Below are 25,445 nucleotides of genomic sequence, written 5' to 3'. Positions count from 1 at the left end.
ACTCTGTTTTCAACATTCTGTTTCCGTACAAACAGTCCTGCTCCACCCAAAGAGAAAGGGAACGCCCCCCAGAAATGCCAGGCAAAGTCGGCGTGTGACTAATTGGTGTTATAAATTCAAGAATTCTAAGCAGCCTCGTCTGCCATGCAGCAGCGTTCCGGAGAGCACGCCCCATGTTCCGATCACCACACCAGCTTCTGGGGCACAGAGGAGAAAGTTCCTGAGGTGCCCATACTAGTGCCGGGGTGGGAGGAGGGAACCTGTGGTGGCCACACAAGCCGGCCAGCAGTTCACTAGCAGTTCAGAGGCGCAGCTTACCCGACCTGGGGTGACTTCTAGGGAGCATAGGGGAGGGGCTTGTGGCTAAGCAAGGTCTGAGGGATGAGGACATTCAGAAGGTGGTACAGGCAGATCACCGGGATGTTACTAGGATAGCCAGAGGCAATGAGGAGGTTAAGAAGAGGGGACAAGCCTGGTGCCTGAGGGTCCCGGAGGGCTGAGGTGCAGTCTGTAAGGTCACTTCCCTAGCTGCTGAGACAAAGACACCTGTCAGCATGAAGGGACAGAGATCTGTGATGACTCAGTCTAAGAGGCAGCCCAGTCCACCATGGTAGGATGGCACACGATGAGGGCAGGGAAAGGGTCACGTGACTATCTGGCCGGACACTTCATGCCCACAAACAGGGAGACACCTGAATGCTTACATTCAACACAATCCTCCTTTGTCCCTTTTTCTTTACTCAATCCAGGACCCCAGAAGTTAAGCCTCTCTGAAATCAGCTACACAGAGAGATTCAGACAGACAGACAGACAGACAGACAGACAGACAGACAGAGTCAGTCAGTCAGTCACAGGAAGACAGGACAGGGGACAGAAGAGAGGGCTAGGTGCTGTAATCATCATGCATCTCCTGAAACATCTCCAGAAAGACCACACCAGGCCAAACAGTTCTACGTGAGGTTTATTGAGAGGGAGTGAGGCAAGGTGATGGCAAAGAGTAGGGGGAAGAGAGAGAGAGGTCAGAGGGTTCTTCCTTTTATATATGGATAGTGGCGTAGCCACAGGTAAAGGTGAGAGGTAAGCCAAGTAGATTCTGGGAATATGGTGGCTGTTGCCTTGGCAACAGGTGTGCAGGTTGTGCTGTCACCTATATGTGATGTCATGGGTTTCAGAGGTCCTGATACCAGCACTAGGTCTGTTAGGAGGGAGGGGCTGTCCAAGGAAGAGGTTGTCAGAATAATAAGACCAAAGGCCACTGTGGTTTCCCCACTGCCATTTTAAGTCAGCATGGGTGGTCTCTAGAAGGCATAGGACACTGGGATCCCATGGACACCCTGCTCCCTCACAGTGGTCCAGGTTCTGTGTCTAACTTGCCAAGGGACGCCTCTTCTCTCTGCACCTCTGAAAACCAGGGTCTTTCTCAAAGACTCAGTACAGTTTCTGAGTTGGGTCAGGAACAGCAATTCTCAGTGTCAAGCCAGGGGCCCCAGAGGGGAGCGGAGAGGAGGGGATGGGAGGGGAGGGTTGGGCTCCAGGCTCAGACGCCATCCACCCAGGGTGGGCAGTTTTTGAAGAGAATGGCCAGTGTCAGTTTTTGCATGTCCTCTTGAGTTGTGCAAAGAGCCTTGCAAGCAATATCTACTAAAGATACCTGGGAGGGGAGCGGTGGAGGGAGGACAGAAGAGGGGGAAGGGCTGGATGCATTCATTGCCAGGCAAGATGCATGCAAATACCAGGCAGTTTGGTCACGTTTACTTAGTGACAGTACATTTGTAAAAACGGGTAAGATGTATGCGCCCTGAAGAGAAAGCAGGGTGTCTGGAGTGAACCAGTGAATCATAGGAAGTATGGCCAAGAGGTGCTGGCCTCTCATCGCAGCAATAGATAGTAACAGGGCTGTCAATAAGCAGCCTGGGACTACAGTCAAATGGAAACCGAAACAGGCCATCAACGGGAGATCAAACTGCCGGCCTGGTCCTTCTGTGTGTTCTTCGGAAACTGGTTGCTTTATTCACTGATGATGAGAAATGGTATGAGAAATAGTGGGGACCACTGTGTGCCAAACAGAGGGTGTGTGAAGAATCCAGCAATGTGTCTGCCTCTAGGGTCCCTACTATGTGCCAAACAACAAGGGGGGAGCATGGAGGGGAAGTCCAGCATGTGTCTGCCTCTAGGGTCCCTACTATGTACCAAACAATGGGGGGGGTCATTGGGGGGGGGTAAGTCCAACATGTGTCTCCCTCTAGGGTCCCTACTATGTGACAAACAATGGATGGGGAGAAATCCAGCATGTGTTTACCTCTAAGGTCCCTACTATGCACCAAACAATGGGGGGAGGGGAGTCCAGCATTTATCTACCTCTAGGGTCCCTACTATGCACCAAACAGTGGGGAAAGGGGTAGTGGGGGTGTTCAGCTTGCATCTGCCCCCAAGGGATCAGGTTTCCAGAGACGTGGGTACAGTTTTTCATAGGTATTCAAAGTTTGCACCTTATCCCCCCCCAACACACACACACACACACACACACACACACACACACACACACACCATCAGTATTTGCCTCCTGTGTGGTGAGTGGGTTTGCTGTAGACCCGTTGGCTGGCAATAATGTGGTTGGGCAGCAAGGACCTCCTCTTTCTGAAGCTGCCTGAATGTTCAGCGGAGATTTCTGCACCTTGGGATTTCTTTCACTTGGGATTTTGTTTTTGTTGTTGTTTTTGGTTTTGTTTTGTTTTAATCTTCCCAATGTGCCTTACCCTCACGTCTCCTCCTTTACAAGTCAAATGAGATAACCTGGTCCTGCAGGGTCTCCAAAAGAAATCAGCTCTGGCTTGGAGCCCATAGAGGTGTGACCCCACCCCAGCTGGTGACCCTGCCCCATGTCACAGACACTCACGGCCGGTGGCGGTGGTGGTGATGGTGATGGTGGTGCTGCTGCTGAGGCAGGTGGTAGTCAGTGATAGAGTGCGATGCAGCCGCTGGTGCTTGGTATACCAACCGTGTAAGTAGCCCTGCTGGCGGTGATGGTGTAGAGATGTTCGTGGTTGTGGTTATCCATCTCCAGTCGTCAGAGCAGAGTGGCCAGCTCTGTTTCTATCACACACCCTGTTGTTAGTAGTTAGAATCAGAGCTTGGATAACCCACCTTATCCTCCCCTGAGTACACGCTGCCTCTGCACGCCCTTGGGGTTGAACAGCAGATGAACCTCAGGTGAGGTTTGTGGGAGCTGAGGGCCACCATTGTGAATGTGGACTTCGAGCTGTCAGAGACAGAGGCTCAAATCCCCCCTTTGCTTTTGGGGGGTCTTGTTCTGTAAAGATTTGCTTTTATTTTGAGTTTGTATGGAGGCTGTGGAATATGTGAGGTGTTTGGTGTGTGTGTGTTGGGGGAATAAGTGTATGTGTATATGTTTATGAATATGTGCATATGTGAATGTATGAATGTGTATAAATGTATATGTATATGTGTGTGCATGTTTATATGTATGTATGTGTATGTCTGGGTATACATTTGTGCACATGTGCATATGTGTGTATATGTATGCGTGTGCATGTATGTATGTGTATATATCTATGTATATGTGTTTATGTATTATGTATGTATATGTGCAAGTGTGTATGTATGTGTATATATGTGTACATGTGTGTATATGTATGTGTGTATATATGTGTATGTGCACATGTGTGTATGTCGCAGATGTATTATATGTGTATGTGTGTATGTGCATATGTGTACATATTTATGTGTATATGCATGTGTGTATGTGTTATCTATATGTGCATGTGTGTACATGTGTACACATGTGTGTATGTGTGCAGATGTATTATATGTGTATGTGGATATGTGTATGTGGGTATATATTTATGTGTATGTGCATGTGTGTATGTGTATCTATGTGTATATGTGAATGTGTGGATGTGTGCACAAATGCATGCAGGTGGACACATGTTCGTGTGTTCACAACGCAGTGGCATGTCATACCCAGAAGGCTGCTTCAGTAGACTCTTTTCCATCCTCCAGCTCTTACCGTCTTCTGCCCCTTCCTCTGCAGTGCTCCCTGAGCCTTGGATGTCTACACCACCACACTGAAGGCCAACACTGTGTGTGTAAGGGGCTGAACACACAATCAGATATAATGCATGGCTGGCCACCAACATAAATAGGACCTCTGGGTCTGTTTGACAGATTCCCTGACCTGTGAACTCAGAAAGCTCAGTGCAAACCAGTTGGCTTGACTGGCATTCACTGGTCAGCAGGGACCCTGTGACCCCACTGCCACCACCACCAGGCATGGGCATGAGCTCTGCAGACCTTGACAGCCTCTCCCCATTACTCTCTTCTCCTTGCCCCTCTCTTCCAGTATTTCCTTCCGTGACAATCAGAGATAGCGATTAAATTAAAACCCAGAAAAGAAAACCACTTAAAATAATTAGAAGGCGCCTGCGTGCAGCTCCTCCTTCAGCATCATGGAGGTTAACTCCCCGGCCTTTTAGTTTAATAAATTTCATTACTGCTCAAGAGCCAGGCACTTGTCCACACCGACACTCTGCACGGCAGATTCACCGGACCTTTGTGAATTGCCTCATGACGCAATTCACCAAATCCTAAAATAATTGTAGTCTAATTAGACTGTTCTTGCCATCACTTCTGGAAAGACAAGCACCTAAGCTTGCCACTTAAAGCAAGCACCACTTCCCAGAAGCCTTGTGGGGCTTACAGCCAAACTAACACCCTGGCTGTGTGCAAGACAAGAGAGTCATAACAGTGCCCAGGGCATCAGTGAGTGTTGGTGACGAACAGTTGGTGACAGGAAAGAAGAAAGTGGTAGCTGGTGCTGTAAACAAGATCCCCGTGACATGCTGGCAACTGCCTCCCATGCATAATCTCCAGCAGCACCCTAGAATGGTTTGTTGACTGAATACTTGATGAAAATAGCTTAGGGAGGATGTGTGTATGTGTGTGTGCACACACATGTGCATGCATGTGCATATGTGTATGTGTGCAGTGTGCTCACGTGTGCATTGATGTGCATGTGTACATTTTGTGTGTGTGTGTATGTGATCATGTGTGTGTGCACATGTGTATGCATGTAAGCGTGAGCATGTATGTGTGAACTTGTGGGGTATTCCATGTATGTGCCCATGCATGATGGGGCAAGGGTTGATCTTGAATGTCATCCTTGGTCTCCGCCTTAGTTTTTGATACAGGGTCTCCCATGGACCCTGGGGCTCACCAGTTTGGATAGAAGAGCTGAGCGGCAAGACCCCACAGGGATCCCACCCGTCTCTGCCTCCTCTGAGCTGGGGTTAAAGGTGAACAGTGCTTCGCCTGGCTTTTTGCAAGGCAGCCAGGGATCTGAGCTCAGGCCCTCCTGCTTGTGTGGCAAACACTTGGCTGCTTGAGTCATGTCCCCAGCTGGGGAAATACACTTGGCCTCCTGTCCTCAGGCATAACGCCACAGCGGCAGGGGGGGGGGGTGCCAGAGCCTGTCCCTCATGCCTTGGCTGACATGAAACAGAGAGATGGGGGCTCTGGTATAACCTTGAAGGACTCTCCCTGGTGACATACTTCCTCCAGCTAGTTCCCACCTCGCAAAGTTTCCAAAATCTCCCTGAGAAGCACAGAAGACAGAGACTAAGCGTGCACATGCCTGAGGCAGGGGCTTGGGGGCTGGGGGATGCGATTCACATCCAAGCTATAACAGGTTGGTAGCCATTAGTGGAGTGGTTCTCAACCTGTGGGTCTCAACCCCTTTGGGATCAAATGGCCCTTTTACGGGGGGGGGTGGACTGGGGGCCCAAATATCAGATATTTACACTATAATTCATAACAGCAGCAAAATTACAGCTATGAAGTACCAAGGGAAATAACTTTATGGTTGGGTGGTCACGACAACATAAGAACTGTATTAAAGGGTCACAGCTGCTGCTTTAACTGAGGAAGATGAACCTCAAAGGAGTGGCACAAGTCACCCATGATCACTGACACTGGGTGACAAGGGAATGACTGTGTGCAAAGCCACCACCACCTCCTTGTGCCTGTCTGCCGAGTCAGGCTGCTGGGATTTCAGGCAAACTCCACTGGGCACTGAGTCCACACTAGGTCTACTCGACCTCTCCAAGCTTGTGTTTCCTTATGAGCAGAACATGGCTGACAGGCACATGACATGGCACTGGGCTTGCTTGCTGAGGTGACCAAAGTGCCCAGCTCAGGTTCTCACTTGTGCCTTCATGAGGCACCCTCTACCACTGGCGCAGGAGGTGTCTGTTTATATCCAACGGCAGCCACCTTCCTGCCCTAAGACCCCAGTCCTTTACAGGTTCGGATCCTCCAGGTCTCATCCACCAACTGCTTGTTAAAAACTCTCCCAGACCTAAGTCTCACTGCAGAGGTCCTATGCTTCTGAGAGTCTGCCCCTTTTCTTAGCCAAAGATGCCGGAGTTCAGTGTTGGCGTTGTGGCCATTTGGCTAAGAGAGGAGTGGCTTGGGACCGTATTCCGTAGCATAGCAGCAGAGCCCCGAAGTTGCCTGGCTGCAGTCAATAAACGATTACAACCCTCAAGCCAGGAATACAGCCCATACCTGCAATTACAGCACTTGAGGAAGCCAGCTTGGGCTACACAGTGAGACCATGTTAAACAAACAAACAAACAAACAAACAAACAAAAGCCAACAGACAATACAAAATCAATCACATCCCTTCCTAGGTGTGTGGCGCATGCCTATAGTCTGAGCTTTTGGAACACTATGAGAGTTGAAGGATCAGTTGGGCTATAAGAAAAGCCTCTGTCTGGAACAACAATAATAGTAGTAGCAACAATAATAGTAACAACAACATCGTCATCCTGCACATAAAAGTTTACCTTCTGGAAGAAGACAATTCAGTACCAACAGGGTGGTCCTATGGTCACCAGTATCCAGTTTCCTGCTCTGTGGCTGACGTGCTACTCAAATGCATTTCAGCTGCCAGGACTCCTTCAGCAGTAAAATGGTTGGGAGATGCGGGAGGCTACATTGTTACAGCCAACCTTCAAGCAAAGAGACTAGAATTCATGCCATACAGGTGCACCAAAATCCATCAAAGAATTTCCCCCAGGAGCCTCCCCTTGTATCTCATTAGCCTGCTCGGTCTAAAAGGCAGCCAGAAAACAGAGGAGTGAACCAGCTCCTTTTTTCCTCTTCTTCCTTCCTTCCTTCCTTCCTTCCTTCCTTCCTTCCTTCCTTCCTTTCTGTTTGTCTGTCTGGGCACACTAAAGCCCAAGATCATAGTGTCTACCACTAAGGAAGCTGGGGAACAGGCATTTGGAAACCAGGGAGAAAGGTGGGGGAGACAAGTGTCTTTGCAGACTCTGTCCTTTATGAAGCGCACAGCTTGGGCCAGAGAGATGGCTCAGAGGTCATGTGCACTGGCTGTTCTTCAAAGGACCCTGGGTTCAACTTCTAGCCCCAAATGGTGGCTCACAGTGGTCTGTAACTCCAATTCCAATGGGGGGTCTGATGCCCTCTCGTTTTCCCAAACACCAAGCAAGCACTCGTGTGGTACACAGACACATGTACATGCAGGCAAAACACATACACACACACACACAAGCTTTAAGCTTTTTAATTAAAAATAAAATCAAATAACTCCACAGCCTGGAAAGAAGGGCCAACTAGTAAAATGGCCACCGTCATCCAATGTGATGAGCGCTGGGCTGGAGAGGATGCTAAGCCAGGACCAGCCAAGTGAAGGTGAAGGTGGAGGTGGTGTGTGTGTGTGTGTGTGTGTGTGTGTAAGTGTATGAGAGAGAGAGAGACAGAGACAGAGAGAAAAAAGAGAGACAGACAAGGAGAGACAGATACATACAGAGAGACAGACAGACAGAGATGAACAGAGACAGAAGACAGACAGATACATAAAGAGACAAAGAGATGACAGGGAAAGACAGACACATTAAAAAAGACAGACAGAGCCAGGCGGTGGTGGCGCACGCCTTTAATCCCAGCACTCAGGAGGCAGAGGCAGGCAGATTTCCGAGTTCGAGGCCAGCCTGGTCTACAGAGTGAGTTCCAGGACAGCTAGGGCTACACAGAGAAACCCTGTCTCGAAAAAACCAAAAACAAAGAGACAGACAAGGGAAGACAGACAGAAGGAGAGATAGACAGACAGACAAAGATAGAGGCAGACAGGCAAAGACATAGACAAAGAGACAGACAGACAGACAAAGACAGAGACACACAAAGAGACAGAGGGAGAGGGCACACATCTGGTTCCCAAGGAGAGGAAGATGCCCCGGAGAGCTCGGGTTGTGGTTAGAGACCAAGTCCCGGAGGGCTGCCCAGAAGAGGAAAAGATATGACGTTGTCCTGAGGATGGCAGGCAGCCACTGGGCAAACTGGAGCTTGTTGGTCACGGTGGCTAGACCTGAGCTTGTGCCAGGCATGGGGCTTACCCTCAGAAGCCCAGAACTTGGGTGGCTGAGGAAGATGAACTGTGAGGTCAACCTGAAGATAGTGACGCTGTCTCAAAGGGGGAACAACGGCAAACAAACAACAAACAAACAAACAAAGAGCCCTACAGCCCCATGGAGAGTAGGCTAGGAAGAGGAAAGCTTCAGGCAAATGAACAAGTGAGCCTTCAAATGAAGACTCGCAATGTCGCTCTCTGTTTCTGTGCCTCTCCAAAGCGGAGACTCCAGCATCACCTGAGTAGTACCTCAAGGCAGCAACAGGGAAGCCGCCACATCTCCTGCTCCCATCCCCCATGGTCCAGCCACTGACAGCACCAACCGAGCAGAGTCTCTGAGGCATGGAGTGCCTTGCCCATACATAAAACCCACAGCCTGTACTTCACAGAACAGAGGCGCTGGAGAGAAGCCCCCTGAAGCCATATCACCTGTCCCCCCACCTACCAGAACCAGCCTTTCTGCCGCCCCTCACCACAGCCTGCTGTCCATTCTGCCCATCATTTGGAGTCATTCAGGAAGCAGAGCCATCTTGAATGTGGGGCCTGAGAGATGAAGGCCTGAGGCTGGGGAGCCCCCACCCCCACCCCAGAGTCGGGTGTGACCATCAACAAATGGCCCAAGGCCACTCCTGCTTTCCTCTAATAAGTGGGTTGCGCGACTCGCACTCTGATCTGTTTCTAGTCAATTCACCGTTCACACAATATGCCACCAGCGGCACCCGTCACCCTTTGTGTATGTGGTCGACCTCTGTCTGGGCAATCTTGTCCTAGCAAGAGAAAGGAAAAGCCTCCCTCTTTAGCACTCGGAAGAGAGCCTCAGCCTGCGCGTTGACAAAGACGCTCGCTCGCTCGCTTGGGAGGGGCTTAATACGCACCGTCCTTTTGTCTGAAAAGGCAGTTCAAACTCTGTTGTGATTACCGTTGAGTGAGGTTCAATTACTATAATAAATATATCCCAAATTTCATCTCAGCCGCATTTGCATTTTAATGAATGGGTCTCACCCTCTTGTCAATTTGGCGGCCAGACTAGATGTATTAAGTTATTGTATAAACAGGGCGTTCTAACTCAGGGAATTTAAATGCAAAATAAATGCTCTGGTGTGTGGGAACCAGAGTCGCTGCATCATTGCCTTGCCCATCCGGCTTGTCTGAATGGGATTCTGCCCACTCTCGCTCACGCTTACCCTGCCCTCCTGAGAAATCAATACCGCGTGGGCCGACCAAGCAAGGCGTGAGCCAGCCAGATGAAGCGGGCTCTCTAAACCCCCCACCTCCCTACTCGGGGAACACACTGATTTACCTGGTGGTCTTTGAAAACGGTAAAGTGGGTTAAGTGAAAATTTCCCCTTGTAGACTATAACCCAATCCAGGAGCAGGGCACCCCGAGGTCCAGTTGCCAGGGGCGTCTGTCCATCGGAACATCGTCCAGCCTCCTCCAGCGAAGCACTCTTGTCTTTACAGCCCCATGTTTCTTGTAGGCAGAGACAGAAAGAGTGAGTGAGAACCGGCTGGGCACGGAGCCATAACACCATTAAAAGTTGGGTTCTTTTCATGCAAGATATGTCTAGGTTGTCAGCCCCTAACTCCATGACAGCAGTTATTCCTCTTCCCTCCTTAATGGAGGTTGAACACCCACAGACACACACACAAGAACACACACGAGTGTGTTCTCATCTCATGCTGCCTCTCAACTCTCTAGTCTGCAACTTCTTTCAAAAACCACGTGCATGTTGGGAGTTGCCCAGTTCCGGTTTCCTTTCAGTCCTGGGAGGCGTTTGTGTGACGTGACTTAAGTCAGACACATACACACACACACACACACACACACACACACACACACACACACACAAGAAAAAATATCACATCATACCATCTCTAAGCAGAATCTAAAGGGAAATGTGAGTTGAGGGGAGAAGGGCATTATGAGGAGCGAGGAGGGAGAGGGGGAAGGGAACACATAGAGGTGTGTAAAAAAGCACCCATCTGCAAGTCTAGAATTTGAACATGCATGATGAGGACTGTAGGTAGTCAACTTACAGGAGCAAAGATATTCCAAGGCAGGAACCACAAAAATTCAGTGTTCCTAGGAGCTGGAACTGATTGAGGCCACACAGAAAGCCTTCATAGGGTGGAACTGTCCAATCCAGGAACCCAGAAAGAACTTCCAAGACGACCCAGTGGCTGGCGCGCATCAAAAACCTCACTTTCCAAAGTCAAGCAAGGAAAGCGGGTGCCTAATGCGGCAGTCTGACCCCTGCTTTCTGGAGAGCTCTGTTGTAAGAAGCAAGAGAAGGTAGCAAGGCTAGGGTTCCAGTGGACTCATTGTTCACCCAGACATGTGTCCAGAATTCAAGATGGTGTTGCTGTGACGAGATGCCTGACAAAGATCAGATAATGGAAAAAAAGTTTAGTGTGGTTTCCTTATCTCGGAGTATTCTCGTCCGTAGTGGCCAGGAGGGCTTGGTGGATCACCTTGGTTCTTGGCTATGGATGTGTGTGATAGAGGCTGTTCCCGTCACAGCCGACCAGGAAGCAGGAGAGTGTTTAACCCTCAAAGACCCATTTCTAGTGACCGCGAGGTAGAACTGCTCGCCTCATTCACTGATGCAACTGGAACAAGTCTGTGGATCAAGAAACCAAACAGCAGCTAAGACCCAATAGCCCCAAGCTGGGGACACAGTGCAGTTGGTAAAACATGGCCTAGCACAAAAAAGCCCTGGGTTTCATCTCCAGCACAGCATAAAACGGGGAATGGTGGTGTGCGCTGCAACCCAGCATTCAGGAGGTCAGAGAAAGGAGGGTCAGAGGTTCCAGGCTATCCTCAGCTACATCACAAGTTCAAAGCCAGCCTGGGATTCCTGAGACTGTCTTAAAAAACAAAACAACCAACTATTTGATAAACCTAACACCCTGGGCGTGAAGGAATCTTACATGTTAATGTTAATGCTAGTGTTAATGTTACAGAGGAGAGCAGATATTTTATCTAATAGCCCCACCTCTCTCAGAAAAAAAGAAACCATTAATTCTTATAGGCCCCCTTTTCTACAGTCTGGGAAACGGCTTTCTTACTGACATGTCCTACTACATCTACAAAGCATACTTCCTCACATTTTAACATACCCAAACTTGAAGCCAATATATAATCATACCTTCATTTAACTGACAGGTTTTCCTCAATAAAACAATATTCCATTTTTACAGTAGAGATGTATTAATCAGCTCTTTCCACACTGGGGCTGGGTGACAAGCAGCCTCCCAAAAATTCAGTAACTTTAATAGACATTTTTGGTAAAGTGTGGGGCTCTGGGGTCAGGGGATCTAGGCTGGAGCTCTCAGGTTCCCATAACACACGTTCCCTACCACTCTCTCTCTCTCCAGGGTCTAGTGAGACATGACAGCCGTCAGCTCCTCCTGGGTCCACGTGAGAAAATTTATCCCACACATGTGCACAACAGGGCTTTAACGCCCTGACAACGGAGGAAGTCCCAGTGGGAAAGACCTCCCACCCCTGAGCATACAGGATGGGCAAGGGAGAGGGCACCTGCTGCCCTAGTCAGCCACAGGTGGTGTCTGAGATTGGCAGAGCAGGACCCCAAGGGCGGAGGGCGAGCCACTGCTTACTGCAGACCTAGGATGACCTGGGCATGCTAAGAAACGCAATGCTTCCTTCTGAATGTGTGAGCTCAGAGCCTAGAGGTAGAGATGAGAGTCCAGGAAGCTACCCTGCTGCTTTCCTGTTTTCTCTGTAGGTTTTAGCATCAGACTGACAGACAGACAGACAGACAGGCAGTTAGGCAGAATCAAGTCATCCTTCAGGCAAAAGTTGATTAAGAGCACTGGCCACAGAAAAAGTCCCAAGCAGAGAATTTCAGACTCAAGAGACAGAGTAGGGTATCTGTTTTTCAAGGCTCCCAGAGGAAGGAGAGAGACCCTGGATCCCGAGGAAGCAGGCTCGGTTCCTCTGTGCGTGGCCCGGGATGTTGACAAGAGCTATAGGAACATGACTCTAGACAGGGGTCATAGGGATCACAGGGGTCACGGGAGTCACAGGGATGAGTGGCTTGGATACTGCGTGTCCAAAGCAAAGTTACCTTGATAGTGAATTGGCTGGTGGAGTGAGTGTCAAGCCAACCCTAATCAGATCCCTGTCAGTTGGGGGCCTGGTCGCTTTAAAGGCAGGGGTTCTCTAACACTTCTGATCCCTTTTCGACTTGCCATGACATCCCTCATACATGTAACCTTCTCTGCCTGTTCTCTCACCTACGAATCACACAAGCCCTCTGGACCATTAAGCAGCAGTAAGCGTCGCTTCCCATGACTGGGTCCAGGGGCTCGCTGAGTCCTCCCAACAGCCCTTTGGGTCATGAACTACTTGGTGCCTGTTGTATTTGAAGATGAAGCTCCCCTGCTTGGTTAGGCAGCCGCAGTGGCCAAGCCTGCCATCCTAGCACTCAGGAAGTGGAGCCAGTAGGATCCCGAGATGGAGGGAGGGACCAGCCCAGGCCACACCTTCAAATTAATATGCATCAGCGTGTCTCTTACTGCCTGGTCCTGCGGCTGTGATGAAACACTCTGACCAAAGCCATTTAAGGGGGAGTGGACTGATTTCGGCTCACGGCTTCAGTTGTAGTCCATCGTAGCAGGGACGTTACAGGAACAGGAGCTCAGCTGGTCACTTTATACCCTCAGGAAGAAGACGATTTGATGCCACGAATCACGCATGCTGGGCCTGTGCTAGCTTTCTCCACTTTGTACTGTTAAGGATGTAGCCCATGTCATGATCTCACCCACCATCAGTATGCATCTTCTCCTCACATTGTCAGGCGCCAGGCGTGGGGAAATGAAGAGGGTGGGAGAGACCCACGTCCTGCCAGAGCTCGGGAAGAGCTCTGAATGAGCAGACTCGGGAGAGTGCTGCAAGACCCCACTAAACCGCGGCGGCGGGATGGGCATCGGGCTGTGTTAGGGCAGGGAAGGCACCAGTCTCTGCTCAAACTCCCCACAGACCGCTGGGCACCACGGGAGAGCTGGCTCTGGAATCTCGGGGCCAGGAAGAACAGGTTCTCAGTCTCACACAGCCCAGACGCCATGCTGGATGTCTCCAAAGAGCTGAGAACGAAGTGGGGACCCCAGGGACAGCTAGGTCAGCCCCAGGCCAAAAGGAGAAGGGGCAGAGGAGAAAGGTGCTGGGTGGTTCCCACAAAGGCGAGAATCCTTGGTCTGGTCTGGTGGCTGGAAACACTGGGAGGCCTTCCTATGAGAGATTAGATGCAGCCACAAGCAAAAGAACCCCCATAAGTGGATTAAAACCATAAACTATTTCCCTGCAAATAGCCCCCACGCTACACATAGCCTAGTCATCAGTACTCAGCAGTAATGGGGAGGAACGTGTGGGAAGCATGCAGGGAGTGCGCAGAATAAAATCAAACAGCTTTTAAAGGGACTTCTGCAGTATCTGGGGAGCACCTCCCAGCTCTTTCAGTGGTCCCCACCGTCTGAAGTTCCAGAAACAGGCTGGTATGTCTGGCATTAGGGCTAGACTCTCCCCTCACCTGTTCCTGTTCACCTGTCACTCGGGCCCTTCCAGAAGGCACAGAAGCTGGGATACCGGCTGCTTTTCCCCAAGACTTTCAGCCCCTGCTTCTCAGCCTGTCCCTGGAGCTCACTAGCCGAGAAAGTGCCCATAAACACTCAAAGCACCTTTAAGAGCCACAGTCCCAGAAGCCCCTAAACCCAGACTCGCGTCAGGATGCAAGGCTCCAGGGCCTCTACCGTACTCTGTGCTTCAGCTCCGCCACATCAGGCCACCAGCAGACTCAGGTCAGCATTTATGCTTTCTAGTTCACCCGTCGGCACGCTGACTCCCACTCTGTCCCGGTGAGCTCCTACTTAGCCATAGTGTCACCTCCTCTGGGAAAGCCCTCCTCCTGATTTCTCTAGGTACCCCCACCAGGCCCTTGGCATATTGCGTGGAGCATGTCTGCTTGTGCATACTTCTTCCTGCCCATTGTGAACCCTCACCACCACCACCTGCAGCTGCACCACACCAGGCAAATGGTGTATGCTGAATGCTTGATGCAACACCAATGTCTGAAATAGGTTTTCAGGCAAGACCCAGCCAGAGACATGGACACAATGTCAATGGTCACGGGGCTGCCACCTGAATGACATGAATTAGAAAATCCGGCCCCGCCCCACCCCAACCTCCCAGAGTTTCCCTCCTCAGAAAATCAGGGATCACCTTAGCCATGCTGGTGTCTGGTCACAGTAGCGTCCTCTAGTGGTACCTGTGGGAAATGCAGGTTCCAGGGTTCGATCGCTTGGTCCCAGCTGCTGTAAAACATTTAGGAGGCGGAACCTGAATGGAGGAAATGAGTCATAGGGGCGGGCCTTGGGGCTTAATAGCCCATCCTTACTGTTCTCTTAACCACTGATGCCAAGCAACCAGCCTGCTTCCTGCTCCCTACACTTTGCCCCACCGGAAGCCCTAGAATTAGAAACTAGAATAAACCTATCCTTCTTCAAATTGCTTCTGCCCAGTGCTTTGTCAACAGCAAAAAAAAAAAAAAAAAAAAAAAAAAAAAAAAAAAAAAAAGTCCGAGCTTTCCATCCAAAATTAAACAATACCAGGGCACAAAGGTGTAGGCTTGTAATCCCAGAACTCAGAGGCTAAGGCAAGAGACTTCTGAATTCAGGGCCAGTCCGACTTACGCAGTGAGAACCTTGAAAGGAGAAAAGGGTGTCTACAGGAGAGGGGAATCAAACACCACTTTCTCCCAAGAGAGGCTTCCAAACACGCTTTTAATCTGAATTAGGCACTCCTTCCCCTCCCCAAAAGCCCAGAATCTCCCCTCCGTCTTGCTCTGTGTATCTGTTGGCCTTTTGTGCCTTTCTCTCCCCTAAAAGGCCATGAGCACCAAAGCTCCCAGGGTCCTGTCCATGGCCGTATCCCCATTAGTCACCATACATAGGTTGATTATCAAGAATTTGAAGAACACATTAAATTAAATTTCAGGCCCCCAAAGTATATCTAAGAAACATGGTGGTAGTTTACTGCATTGCCTGACAATACCTCAAGCAGAGGGGTGGACAAACGGACAGGTGGACACACAGATGCGCACACTCATGCATTCCTTCTGCAGCTCATTGCTCTCAGATCCTACCTCTTGATAAAGATGGGTTAAGAGGAAGGAGGTTAAGGACAGGCTCTCTTCCCAGCAAGCCAGCAACAGGGCTGATCTAGGAGCCACGGCTGAGTTGGCAAAGAAAGAAAGCCAAATTCCAACACAGGTCACACGGTACTGCTGGCATCTCCACCTGACAACTTAAATGCCAAAGCCAAGCTCAAGCTCATAGATGTATGCATGCAAATTGAAGAGAGGGATGAGTTGGCCAGACCCCAGACCCTGTGTGCCACCTGCTGTGCCATCAGTGATCATGAATGAGTCCCTCTGAAGACCTGGCACTGTCTGGCTCTTCTTGTACATTAAAATCTCTAATCCTGTGGGCTGTGAATTGTGTGGCGTGTGTGTGTGTGTGTGTGTGTGTGTGTAGTTGGTACTCTGTGTGTGTGTGGCTAGTACTATGTATGTGATTAGTACTATGTGTGTGCACGTGTGTGCATGTGTGTGTGGTTAGTACTCTGTGTGTGATTGGTTCTATGTGTGTGCGTGTGTGTATGTGTGTGTGTGTGGTTGGCACTGTGTGTATGGTTGGTACTGTGTGTGATTGGTACTGTGTGTGTGCACATGTGTATGCCTATGTGATTGGTACTGTGTTTGTGTGTGTGTTTATGTGTGTATGTGTGTGCAGGTGATTGGTACTGTGTGTGTGCACATGTGTATGTCTTTGTGTGTGTGTGTGTGTGTGTGCTTGGTACTGTGTTTGTGTGTGTATGTGTGTGCAGGTGATTGGTACTGTGTGTGTGCACATGTGTATGTCTTTGTGTGTGTGTGTGTGTGTGTGTCTCTGTGTGTGTGTGCTTGGTACTGTGTTTGTGTGTGTATGTGTGTGCAGGTGATTAGTACTGTGTGTGTGCATGCTTGTATGCTAGTACGCATGCCTGTAAATTCCATTCGAGTGGAGGCCTGAAATCTTCCTTGGTCATTCTTCATCTTTATTGTTTGAAGCAGGGTCCCTCCACAATGCATCACTCCAGCCTGACTGGCTGGCCAGTGAGCTTTTGTCTCACCACCCCCAGGAGCATGCACCACCTCTGGTCTTCCTACATGGTTTCTGGAGTCCTGAACGCAGGTCTGCACACTTGAGTAGCAGGCACTGACTCCCCGGCCTCCCTGGCCTGGGCTCTGGATCTTTGTATCTCCTCATAGCATCCTTTAGCAGGCCCATGGTAGGAAGCACTTTCCATAAATCAAGTCGGAGGCATAACAGCATCCCAGGGATTAAATGACCTGTCTCAGGCCTTCAGTGAAAGACAGATACAGAACTCAAGCTGGGTTCTGTCTGGGAGAAAATATTCATTACTTCAGGGACAGTCTGCAGAAGGAAAAGCTCTATTCAGGCTCACAGATTCTGTCCATCATGGCGGGGACCGCTAGACAGGGTGCAGCTCAGTTGCCGGTGCTGGGAGCAGGTGGCAGAGACCGCTCACATCTCAGCCTGACCAGGAAGCAGTGGTTGGAAGCAGAACCAAACGCTGGAGAGAACTTTGAAAGGTCCTCTGTCATGACCCACCTGTTTCAACTACTCCCTCATCTCAGAATCCCCACAGCCTCCCAGAGTCGCACACAGAAGAGTAGCCTGTGGGGGCCAGGTCACACACAGCCTCGTATATAAGGACCATATTCCGTGGGCTTGGTGGTGCCTTTTAGTTGATCCAAAGACAGAAGGTTATTGTCCTAATATATTTAAGAATTTATCTTTGATATTTTCCCCTCCCTTCTCTTCTCTCGTCCTCCTCTCTCCTCCTCCCCTGTCCCCCTCCGCATCTTGCTCTCTCCTCCAGCTTCCTGATCCAGTGTGTGAAGATAGGCCGAGGCTACTTCAACATCCTGCGAGAGGAAAATGCCATGAAAAAGAAGCAGCAGCTACTCCAGAAGCTGAAGGAGGAGGAGCTAAACAAGTTCCAGCCGGCCAAGAAGTTCTCAGATATCCACTGCAGGGACAACCTGCTGGCGTAAGTAGGCAGAGGAGGCCTCGGGTGACACCAGGCAGGGCAGGGCGCTGCTGAAGGCTAGCTCAGGGAGGCTCCCCTTGCCCAGATTGGAGCTCAATGCCTTCCTCAGCCCAGCCCAGCCCTCCTGGCCATCCACACTCTCTGACCTTAAGTGTAGAATCTTCTGCCACACACTCCCACTCTCCTGTCTGGTGGTTATAAAGAGGGACAGAGGAAACCTTGCTGGTTCCCTGATGTGTCTCTCTCCCTGTCTTTCCACACCTTCTCCTACTCTGATCCCTCCTCAAGTCCCCCTCCACCCAAAGCTTGGGACTCAACAGCCATCTTCAGTGCCGCCTCCCCCTGGTACCCCCTAGCTTTCAGTCACCCACATGCCTAACACTTCTCTCCTAGGTCCACTTAGCGTGTGCATGTGCCAACTCATTGTATCTCACATCAGTGTCTCTGACCTGCACCGCCAGCCTCGGCCCATAGTTCGACACACTGCCGGTCCACAGAAAAGTCTGACTTCTGAGTAAAGGCACTTCTCTTCCAGGAAGCCTTTCTCGTAGCTGGGAGAGGGCCATCCCCAGACCAGTCCTTTCTGGGATGCTCACACAGACAAAATATTCAGAGGAACCATGGCACCGAGCACAGCAGGCAGGATGGGGGTTTGCTCTGTGGTGTTCCTACAAAACAAGAATCTATTAGCCGCATTGGAGAGAGTCCTCCTTGGGCCCCCATTGACTTGTCCTGACTCCTTCTTGCAGTTCTGGAGTTTTGCTTGGTTTTGGTTCTGATAGCCCTGGTGCAATCCAGACTCCAGGTCCACTCTGACCTCTTTGAATCTAAACAGCACCCAGTCCTTGCCGGTTCTTCCTAGGCCAGCCCCAGGTCAGCTGTCAGGACAAGTCAAGGTGTTGCCTTCACCTTGTGACAGGAGCTCTGTCATTTTTTCTGCTGTGTATTGGAGGCTCAATGGCTCACAAGCTCCTGGGAATTCTTGCCTTGGCCTCCCATCTCTCTGGGGGGATGCTGGGATTACAGACACTTGAGTTCCATATCTGGCTTTTTATGTGGCCTCAACATATAGTGTATACACACACACACACACATATGTGTATACAGAGATATATATGTGGGGTATATATACAAATTTATATACATACATAGACTCCAAGCAATATAGATAGATATATATGTACATATACTTACACACATATATGTGTGTATACACAGACCAAAATGTGTGTATATACATATATGTACACACATACGTATATATACATATACACACACATATATAAAACAAGAATCACCTGCAGCTATTTTTAAGCCACCGGCGTCTAGACTACATCGAAGCCAGCTATAATGGGTTCTGTCATGGGTGGGAAGTTACATGTTCGCAGCATTTTTTTTTTAAGTTTCCCTCAGTGATTCCAACATGCAGCTATGGTTGAGCAAATTTCCTCTCCATCCTTACCCAAATTCTGTTATCAAGGCAATAATTTAAAGACAGACTGATGTGCACATCTTATAGGAAGAGGAGTTCCTGTGGGCAGATTCACATGTGATGTTTGTATGTATTACTTCACTGAACACTGTAAGTTTGGTGCTCACTGAAGGTGGGGTCACGTGAGCAGCCGTCAGGGGTCGGAGGAGGACAGCAGGGCCCAACATTCCAGGTGACAGTCAGACATCATGGAGACTGAGACAGTTCTATCTACCTCCCACTCGTCCCAGCCTCCTCTGAGCCTTCTCCTTGGTACAGATCCTGGGCAGTCATTTCTGTCCTCCTTGCCCTCTGAAGCTATGGGAGAGTGACTGGCACCTCTCATGCTGGCTAGACGGTCTGGTGGCCATGCTAATTAGGGCCCACTAGCTTCTCCCACAGTGTCAATGGCCACTTACCACCTTTAAGTTTTCCTCTTTAATTTTCCTTTTTTTTCCCCCATTTTGTCTAGCATTTTTTTATTACTTTCATCCAAAAGGTTGTTCAAAATAAGGCAGCTGTCATCCATTCATCATTTATGAATTACTTATTCAATCTGAGGTGAGAGAACAATATTTATGATTTACAGCCCGTCATCGACACTTCCTACTGGGAGCCACCCCTCGGGAGAACTTCTGATGGCCATGGCACACTCACCCCAGGAAGCAGGGCCAGGTGGGGTGGCTTGGTTGGCACAGTGGTGAGCATGGCTGCCTTCCAGAAGCAGGCTCAGAATAGCCAAGAGCAGAGCTGAGGGAGCCCTCCTCAGGAGGAAAGGGAGGCAGAAGGCGGACTTTCAGGAGTTTTTGCCTCATGAGATATGACCAGAAGGTTTTAGCAAGACATCAATGGTTCCTTTATCAGGCCTTGGACCAGGTTCAAAGAAAACAGGAGAGTAGAAAGAAAATCGCTTGATCTCTTCTCTTCTGTGGCTGTGAGAAAATACCCTGACAGGAGCCAATGACAAGAGAGTTTCTGTTTGGGCTTGGTTTGGTTTAAAATCCCAAAGGGATTCATTCCATCATGGTGGGGAAGCATGGAGATAGGACCAGAGGCCACCTGGTCACACAGCACCTGCACTCAGGAAGTAGAGGGTGAGCAGGAAGTGGATCTGATCTGAAAAGGCTCTAGGCCCACCTCCAGTGCCCCAGTTCCTCAATTAAGGCTCCTCCTCCTCCCCTTCTCCTCTTCCTCCTCCTCCTCTTCCTCCTCCTCCTCTAACAACAACAACAACCACAAGCACCACCGTGCCCAAACAGCAACACCAGCTGGAGGCCAAGAGTTCAGACTTGTTGGCCATGGGGACCCTTCATGGTCAAACTACCACAATCTGAGGAATTCTTATTACGCACCAAACAGTGATGTACTGAAAGATGTGGACACACAGCACCCTGAACTCCACTTTACCTATCCCTTTCAGTCAAAAGAGTAACCAGGAATCTAGAAGGAAAAACAAAACAAAAACACCTCCAGAGAGTGGAGGCTTGGTCAGGGCCATAATGCTGGCAGATCATGGCCTGTGATGCCAAGACATACATCAACGACACAGCAGGATCGGTCTAACGGGAAACCCCAGTATCCAGCTAATGTGACTAGGGCGGTACTGTGTTTTCTTTCTTAAAAGTGTCCTTCACTTAGTTGTCACATACAAACTGTGTGTATTCATAGGGCACAGTGTGGCATCTCAGTAGACTCACACAATGTGCAGTGGTTGGATTGGGATCTTTACGAGGCCCTATCACCTCAAGCACACTGAGTAGAGACGATTCAGAGTCCGCACTGCTCCCTGCACAGAAGCATGCAGCCCACAGTCATCAATCACAAGTCTGCTGCTGCTGTGGAAGGATAGAAGTCGTCCTCCCCATGGGGACATGTTAACCAGTGGCGGACTCGTAGGGTTGCCCATCAGCTGCAGCCTTGCCCTAGGATAAAAAAAGACTAAAGTTCTCCCTCCTTTTTGCAGAAACTGGCATCTAATGAAGAAGCCACCTGTTGTGGTTTGAATAGGTATGGCCCCCACAGACCCAAGTGTTTGAATGCTTGGCCCATAGTCAGTGCCACTATTAGGAGGTGTGACCTTGTTGGAGGAAGTGTGTCACTTTGGGGGTGGGCTTTGAGGTCTCCTATGCTCAAGCTCCACCCAGTATGGAACACAGTCTCCTGATGCCTGTGGATCAAGATGTAGAACTCTCAGCTCCTTCTCCAACACCACGCCTGCCTGCATGATGCCATGCTTCTTGCCTTGATGATAATGGACTGAATTCTGAACCGGTAAGCCAGCTCTAGTTAACTATTGTCCTTTATGAGAGTTGCCTTGGTCATGGTGTCTGTCACAGTGATGGAAACCCTAACAAAGGCAGAAGTTGGTACCAGGGACTAAGGTAGTGCCGTGATAGGCCAGACTGTGTTTTTGTTTGAAGGAATGTGGATCTGGGGACTTTGGATTTGGAAAGCAATGGAATGCTTAAAGTGGGGCTTAATGGGCCATCCTAGTAGGAATACGGAAGACATTGGTGATTTGAACTCGTATGGCCTGGCTCAAGTAGTTTCAGAGGAAAAGAATTTTAGTGCCTAGAGGTTGTTCTTGTGGTATTTTGATAAAGTCTGTGACTGCATTTTGCCCCTTTCTGAAGAGTCTGCCTGAGGCTAAGGTGACGAGATTTAGATTAATTGCATTGATAAAGGAAATCTCAAAATAGCCTAGCATAGACTCTGTCCTGTAGTTCACTCTTATGACGAGCATTTTGATGGAACATAGCAAGCTTAGGAAGGAGAAGTATAAAATGTGTGGTTCGAGGATTAAAGGGGAATGGAACTAAGTCCTGTGTTCAAGGATATTAAATGGATTGAGGGAGTAGCAACCTCAGGCAAGATCCCACCTAGCTAAGCTTCCATCTTATGAAAAGGAATTGAAGAAAAGCTTAGGTCCAGGCATAGCGACTAAGGATGCTTCTAACTAATGAAGTTGGGAAAACATATGGACATCCTAGCACTCAGGATACAGAGGCTGCATCTCTGGGTTCAAGGCCAACCTGGTCTACAAAGCAAGTTCCAGGACAGCCAAGCTTAGGCAGTGAAGGAAACCATGGAAAATGGAAAGCTGGTGAAGATGTGACTGAACAAGGGGGCCATGTCCAACCCCAGCAAGCAGCAGGACCTGGCAGCTTGGGCCACATAGTTATGGATTTAGGGTCAAGGATGGAATTTCCTTCTGCAACTAAGGAAAGCCACTGAGGCCAGGCATGTGGCAGAGGTGTCCCTGCATGAAGGCCCAGAGAGGCCATTGTGTAAAGGTGAAGGCAAAACCCATATTACCTTGGAGACCCTGAGATGTTAAAGATGCCAGAGCCATGGGACATCTCCTGAGGGAAGCTGCTAACGGAATGGAACCAACCCAAGAGAATGAAGTGTGTTGCAGTTAACAAAGATGAAAGAAGTTGGAAATCTGAAGAGCGTTTTGACATCACACTTGGAGGATTCAGATTTTTGGAGTTGGCCCAGCTGGTTTTCAATCTTGCTTTGGTGCAGTATTTTCTCACTATGTTCCCTTCCCTGTGGTTTGAAAAGGTAATGTATATCCTGTGATGTTGGGAATATGTGATGTGCTTCTTGACTTTGATTTTATAGGGGATTACAGTTAGGAGATTGCATAAATCTCAGAAGAGACTTTGAACTTTGGACTTTTAAACATTGTTGAGACTATGATAGACTATGGGGACTTTTGAAGTTGGACTAAATGTATTTTGTATTTTATTATGGCTATGAGACTATGGGAGCCAGGGAGTGGAATGTGATTTGAATACGTATGGCCCCCATAGACTCACGTGTTTGAATGCTCGGCCCATAGGAAGTGGCACTACTAGGAGGCTTGGTCTTGTTGGAGGAAGTGTGTCACTGTGGGGGCGGGCTTTGAGGTATCCTATGCTTAAGCTCCACCCAGAGTGGAACAGTTTCCTTTTGATGCCTGCAGATCAAGATGTTGAGCTCTCAGCTCCATCTCCAGCACCATGTCTGCCTGCACACTGCCATGCTTCCTGCCATGATGATAATGGACTGAACCTCTGAAACTATAAACCAGCTCCAATTAAATGTTTTCCTTTGTAAGAGTTGCCTTGGTCACGGTGTCTCTTCACAGCAATGGAAATTCTGACTAAGACACCGCCCAGCCTGCACCAAATAAGGAGAGGAAAATGTTGAAGAGGCTTCATAGAATCCACAGTCAGAGAACACCTTTCTCCAGTCCTTTCTTATTCCCCCTGAGTATGCAAGACATGGTTTATTTAAAGTTTAATACGTTTATGCTTATTCCTTTTATTGGTTTGGTTAGTCTTATCTGGTAGGGTTTCTAAGCCGGACAAAACCAGTTATTAAAATAAATGGCTGCCCACTCCATGAGTCTAGCAACAAATGCAGGGCTGGGGCTTGCTCTACGAATTAGCATTCAGAGACTATCCACAGCAAGATGGCATCACAGGTGGGAGCACAGGTAGGACTTGGAGTTGAGTCCTGACCCCACTCTACAACTGCTGGCCTTTGAGCAGCTCACCAGACCTGAGTCTCCATTTATTCCACCCGTATGGATGGGACAAGACACCCCTGCGTGCTATGAGGATTACAGGAAACGAAGCTCAGCACAGATCACAGCGTATAGAACACACACGATGGCTGTCAGAGACTATAATACAACAAAGTGATTTTGACCTCTCTGGGTCTCCTTTAGCTAAACTCCTTATAATCTTGGCACAAAAATCTTAATTTCCATGAAGGCATCCCATATCTAAGAGCCTGACTTCTAAAATATGGTTCCAATGTAGAGGTCTCAAGAATGCAAAGGTAGGACTTGGAGTCAAGTCTTTTTTTTTTTACAAAGCAAAGGTCACACACATATACACAGACACATACATACATATATACATACATACATTCACGCATACACATACATACATATACATACATATATACATACACACATACATTCACGCATACACATACATACATATACATACATATATACATACACACATACATACATACCTATACATATACACATAAATACATAATACACACATATACACATACATACACACATACATGTACATACATATGCATACATACACACATGCACAGAGACATATACACACATGCATTCACGTACATAATCACACACACCTCAGGATCTAAGTGACTGCAGGCAAAAGCTTTAAGTCTGACAAACTAGGCAAAGAGGAGGTACAATCATGCATGTACCACAGATCCTTGCCTGCAAGCCTTCCCCCCTCCCACAGCCTTCCCCCACTCCCACTATGCTCAGTGACCTTGTTTTCCAGCTACAGATTCAGGTCAAAAAATAAATAAATAGGAACCCGTGGTGGGGGAGTGGAATTTGTCTTATTATTGGAATCAAAAGAAGTCATCAAACCAAGGATTTCAGAGTGTGAGGTCTAGGAGACATGGACATGTCACCGTGGGACATGTAACCATGTTCACTAGGACAGAACACAGAGATGCATTTGCCAGTGAGGTTTTTTTTTTTTTAATTCCTAGTTTGTTTGTTTTCCAGCTCCAGTGTCAAAAAAGGGGTCAATGCCCATTGAAACTGGGGCACCTAGATTCTGGGGCTAGCTATCTTTTAATTAGCTCTCTGACCCCAGGATTGTCCTCAGATCCCCCAGAGGAAGGTGCTTGGTCCTCACATGCCAGCACGACCCCACATGACCCCACATGACCCCACATGACCCCACATGAAGCTAGGGTAATCTTTTCAAAAAAGAGCAATTGCTCCCAGCAGGACCCTCTCAAGGGCGGAAAAAGACAAATCTGGGTAGACGCTCACAGGCCCAGACAGCCTTGCTTGTGGCTTGTGGCGTGACGCTCCTGCCTGGGCGCACAGCCTCCTCCTGCCCCTCTGACCACATGCCCCCCTGCGGCAGCTTCCCAGTACCAGCCCATCCTCCCTGGTTAATCCCATTCGACCTTCAGATTCCGGTTCATTGATGCAGTCGTGAAGTACCTACTCCAAAAAAAAACGTACTAAGTCAAGGAAACAAATACAACTTTCCCAGGTCTGTGGTCAGAGGGGAAAGACAGTCATCCCTCCAGTCAGGGTCACTCAAAGTAGATGGCTCCCTCACACTGCCTAGTGCATCTCTCCCTGCAGCCCTGTCTTCTGAAGAGCTGAGTGGATGTCAATAGCATCCCAGGACACAAGACGGAGAGGCGTCCTGTGTGATGCCTGTGTGAATCCCTGTGTGACAGCATCACTTTTGACAAATTCTATTGTGTCAACCAACCACAGAGCTGAAAGCCAAAGAAGGGAAAGTATGGGGGCCCACTTCTCATTTGTCCTTTGTAACTGTCATGACTCCCTGGTGGGGGGGGGGGAATTACAGCCA

General features: G+C 49.0%; 1 protein-coding gene and 1 long non-coding RNA gene across 8 annotated transcripts in view; one reads left to right on the top strand and one right to left on the bottom strand.

Annotated features, from left to right (window-relative positions):
* The window catches only part of Ccdc60 (coiled-coil domain containing 60), a 163,420-nt gene that overhangs the window by 81,359 nt on the left and 56,616 nt on the right, over positions 1-25,445 (top strand). For all 7 annotated transcript variants that reach the window (NM_001360004.1, NM_177759.3, XM_017320898.2 and 4 more), the window contains exon 3: positions 17,412-17,582. In NM_001360004.1, the coding sequence (NP_001346933.1) occupies positions 17,412-17,582 (171 nt within the window). The remainder of the gene's footprint in view (positions 1-17,411; positions 17,583-25,445) is intronic.
* Positions 944-14,772, bottom strand: Gm36552. The gene is made up of 5 exons (XR_387620.3): positions 14,688-14,772; positions 10,919-11,067; positions 10,484-10,823; positions 9,747-9,917; positions 944-3,105 (listed from the first exon to the last, which is right to left on the bottom strand). It is a non-coding gene; the product is annotated as a predicted gene, 36552 (long non-coding RNA).

This window comes from Mus musculus, chromosome 5, assembly GCF_000001635.26.
Source record: "Mus musculus strain C57BL/6J chromosome 5, GRCm38.p6 C57BL/6J".
NCBI lineage: Eukaryota > Metazoa > Chordata > Mammalia > Rodentia > Muridae > Mus > Mus musculus.
The sequence above is the reverse complement of the archived record's forward strand: the minus strand, read 5'-3'. Positions and strand labels throughout refer to the sequence as shown.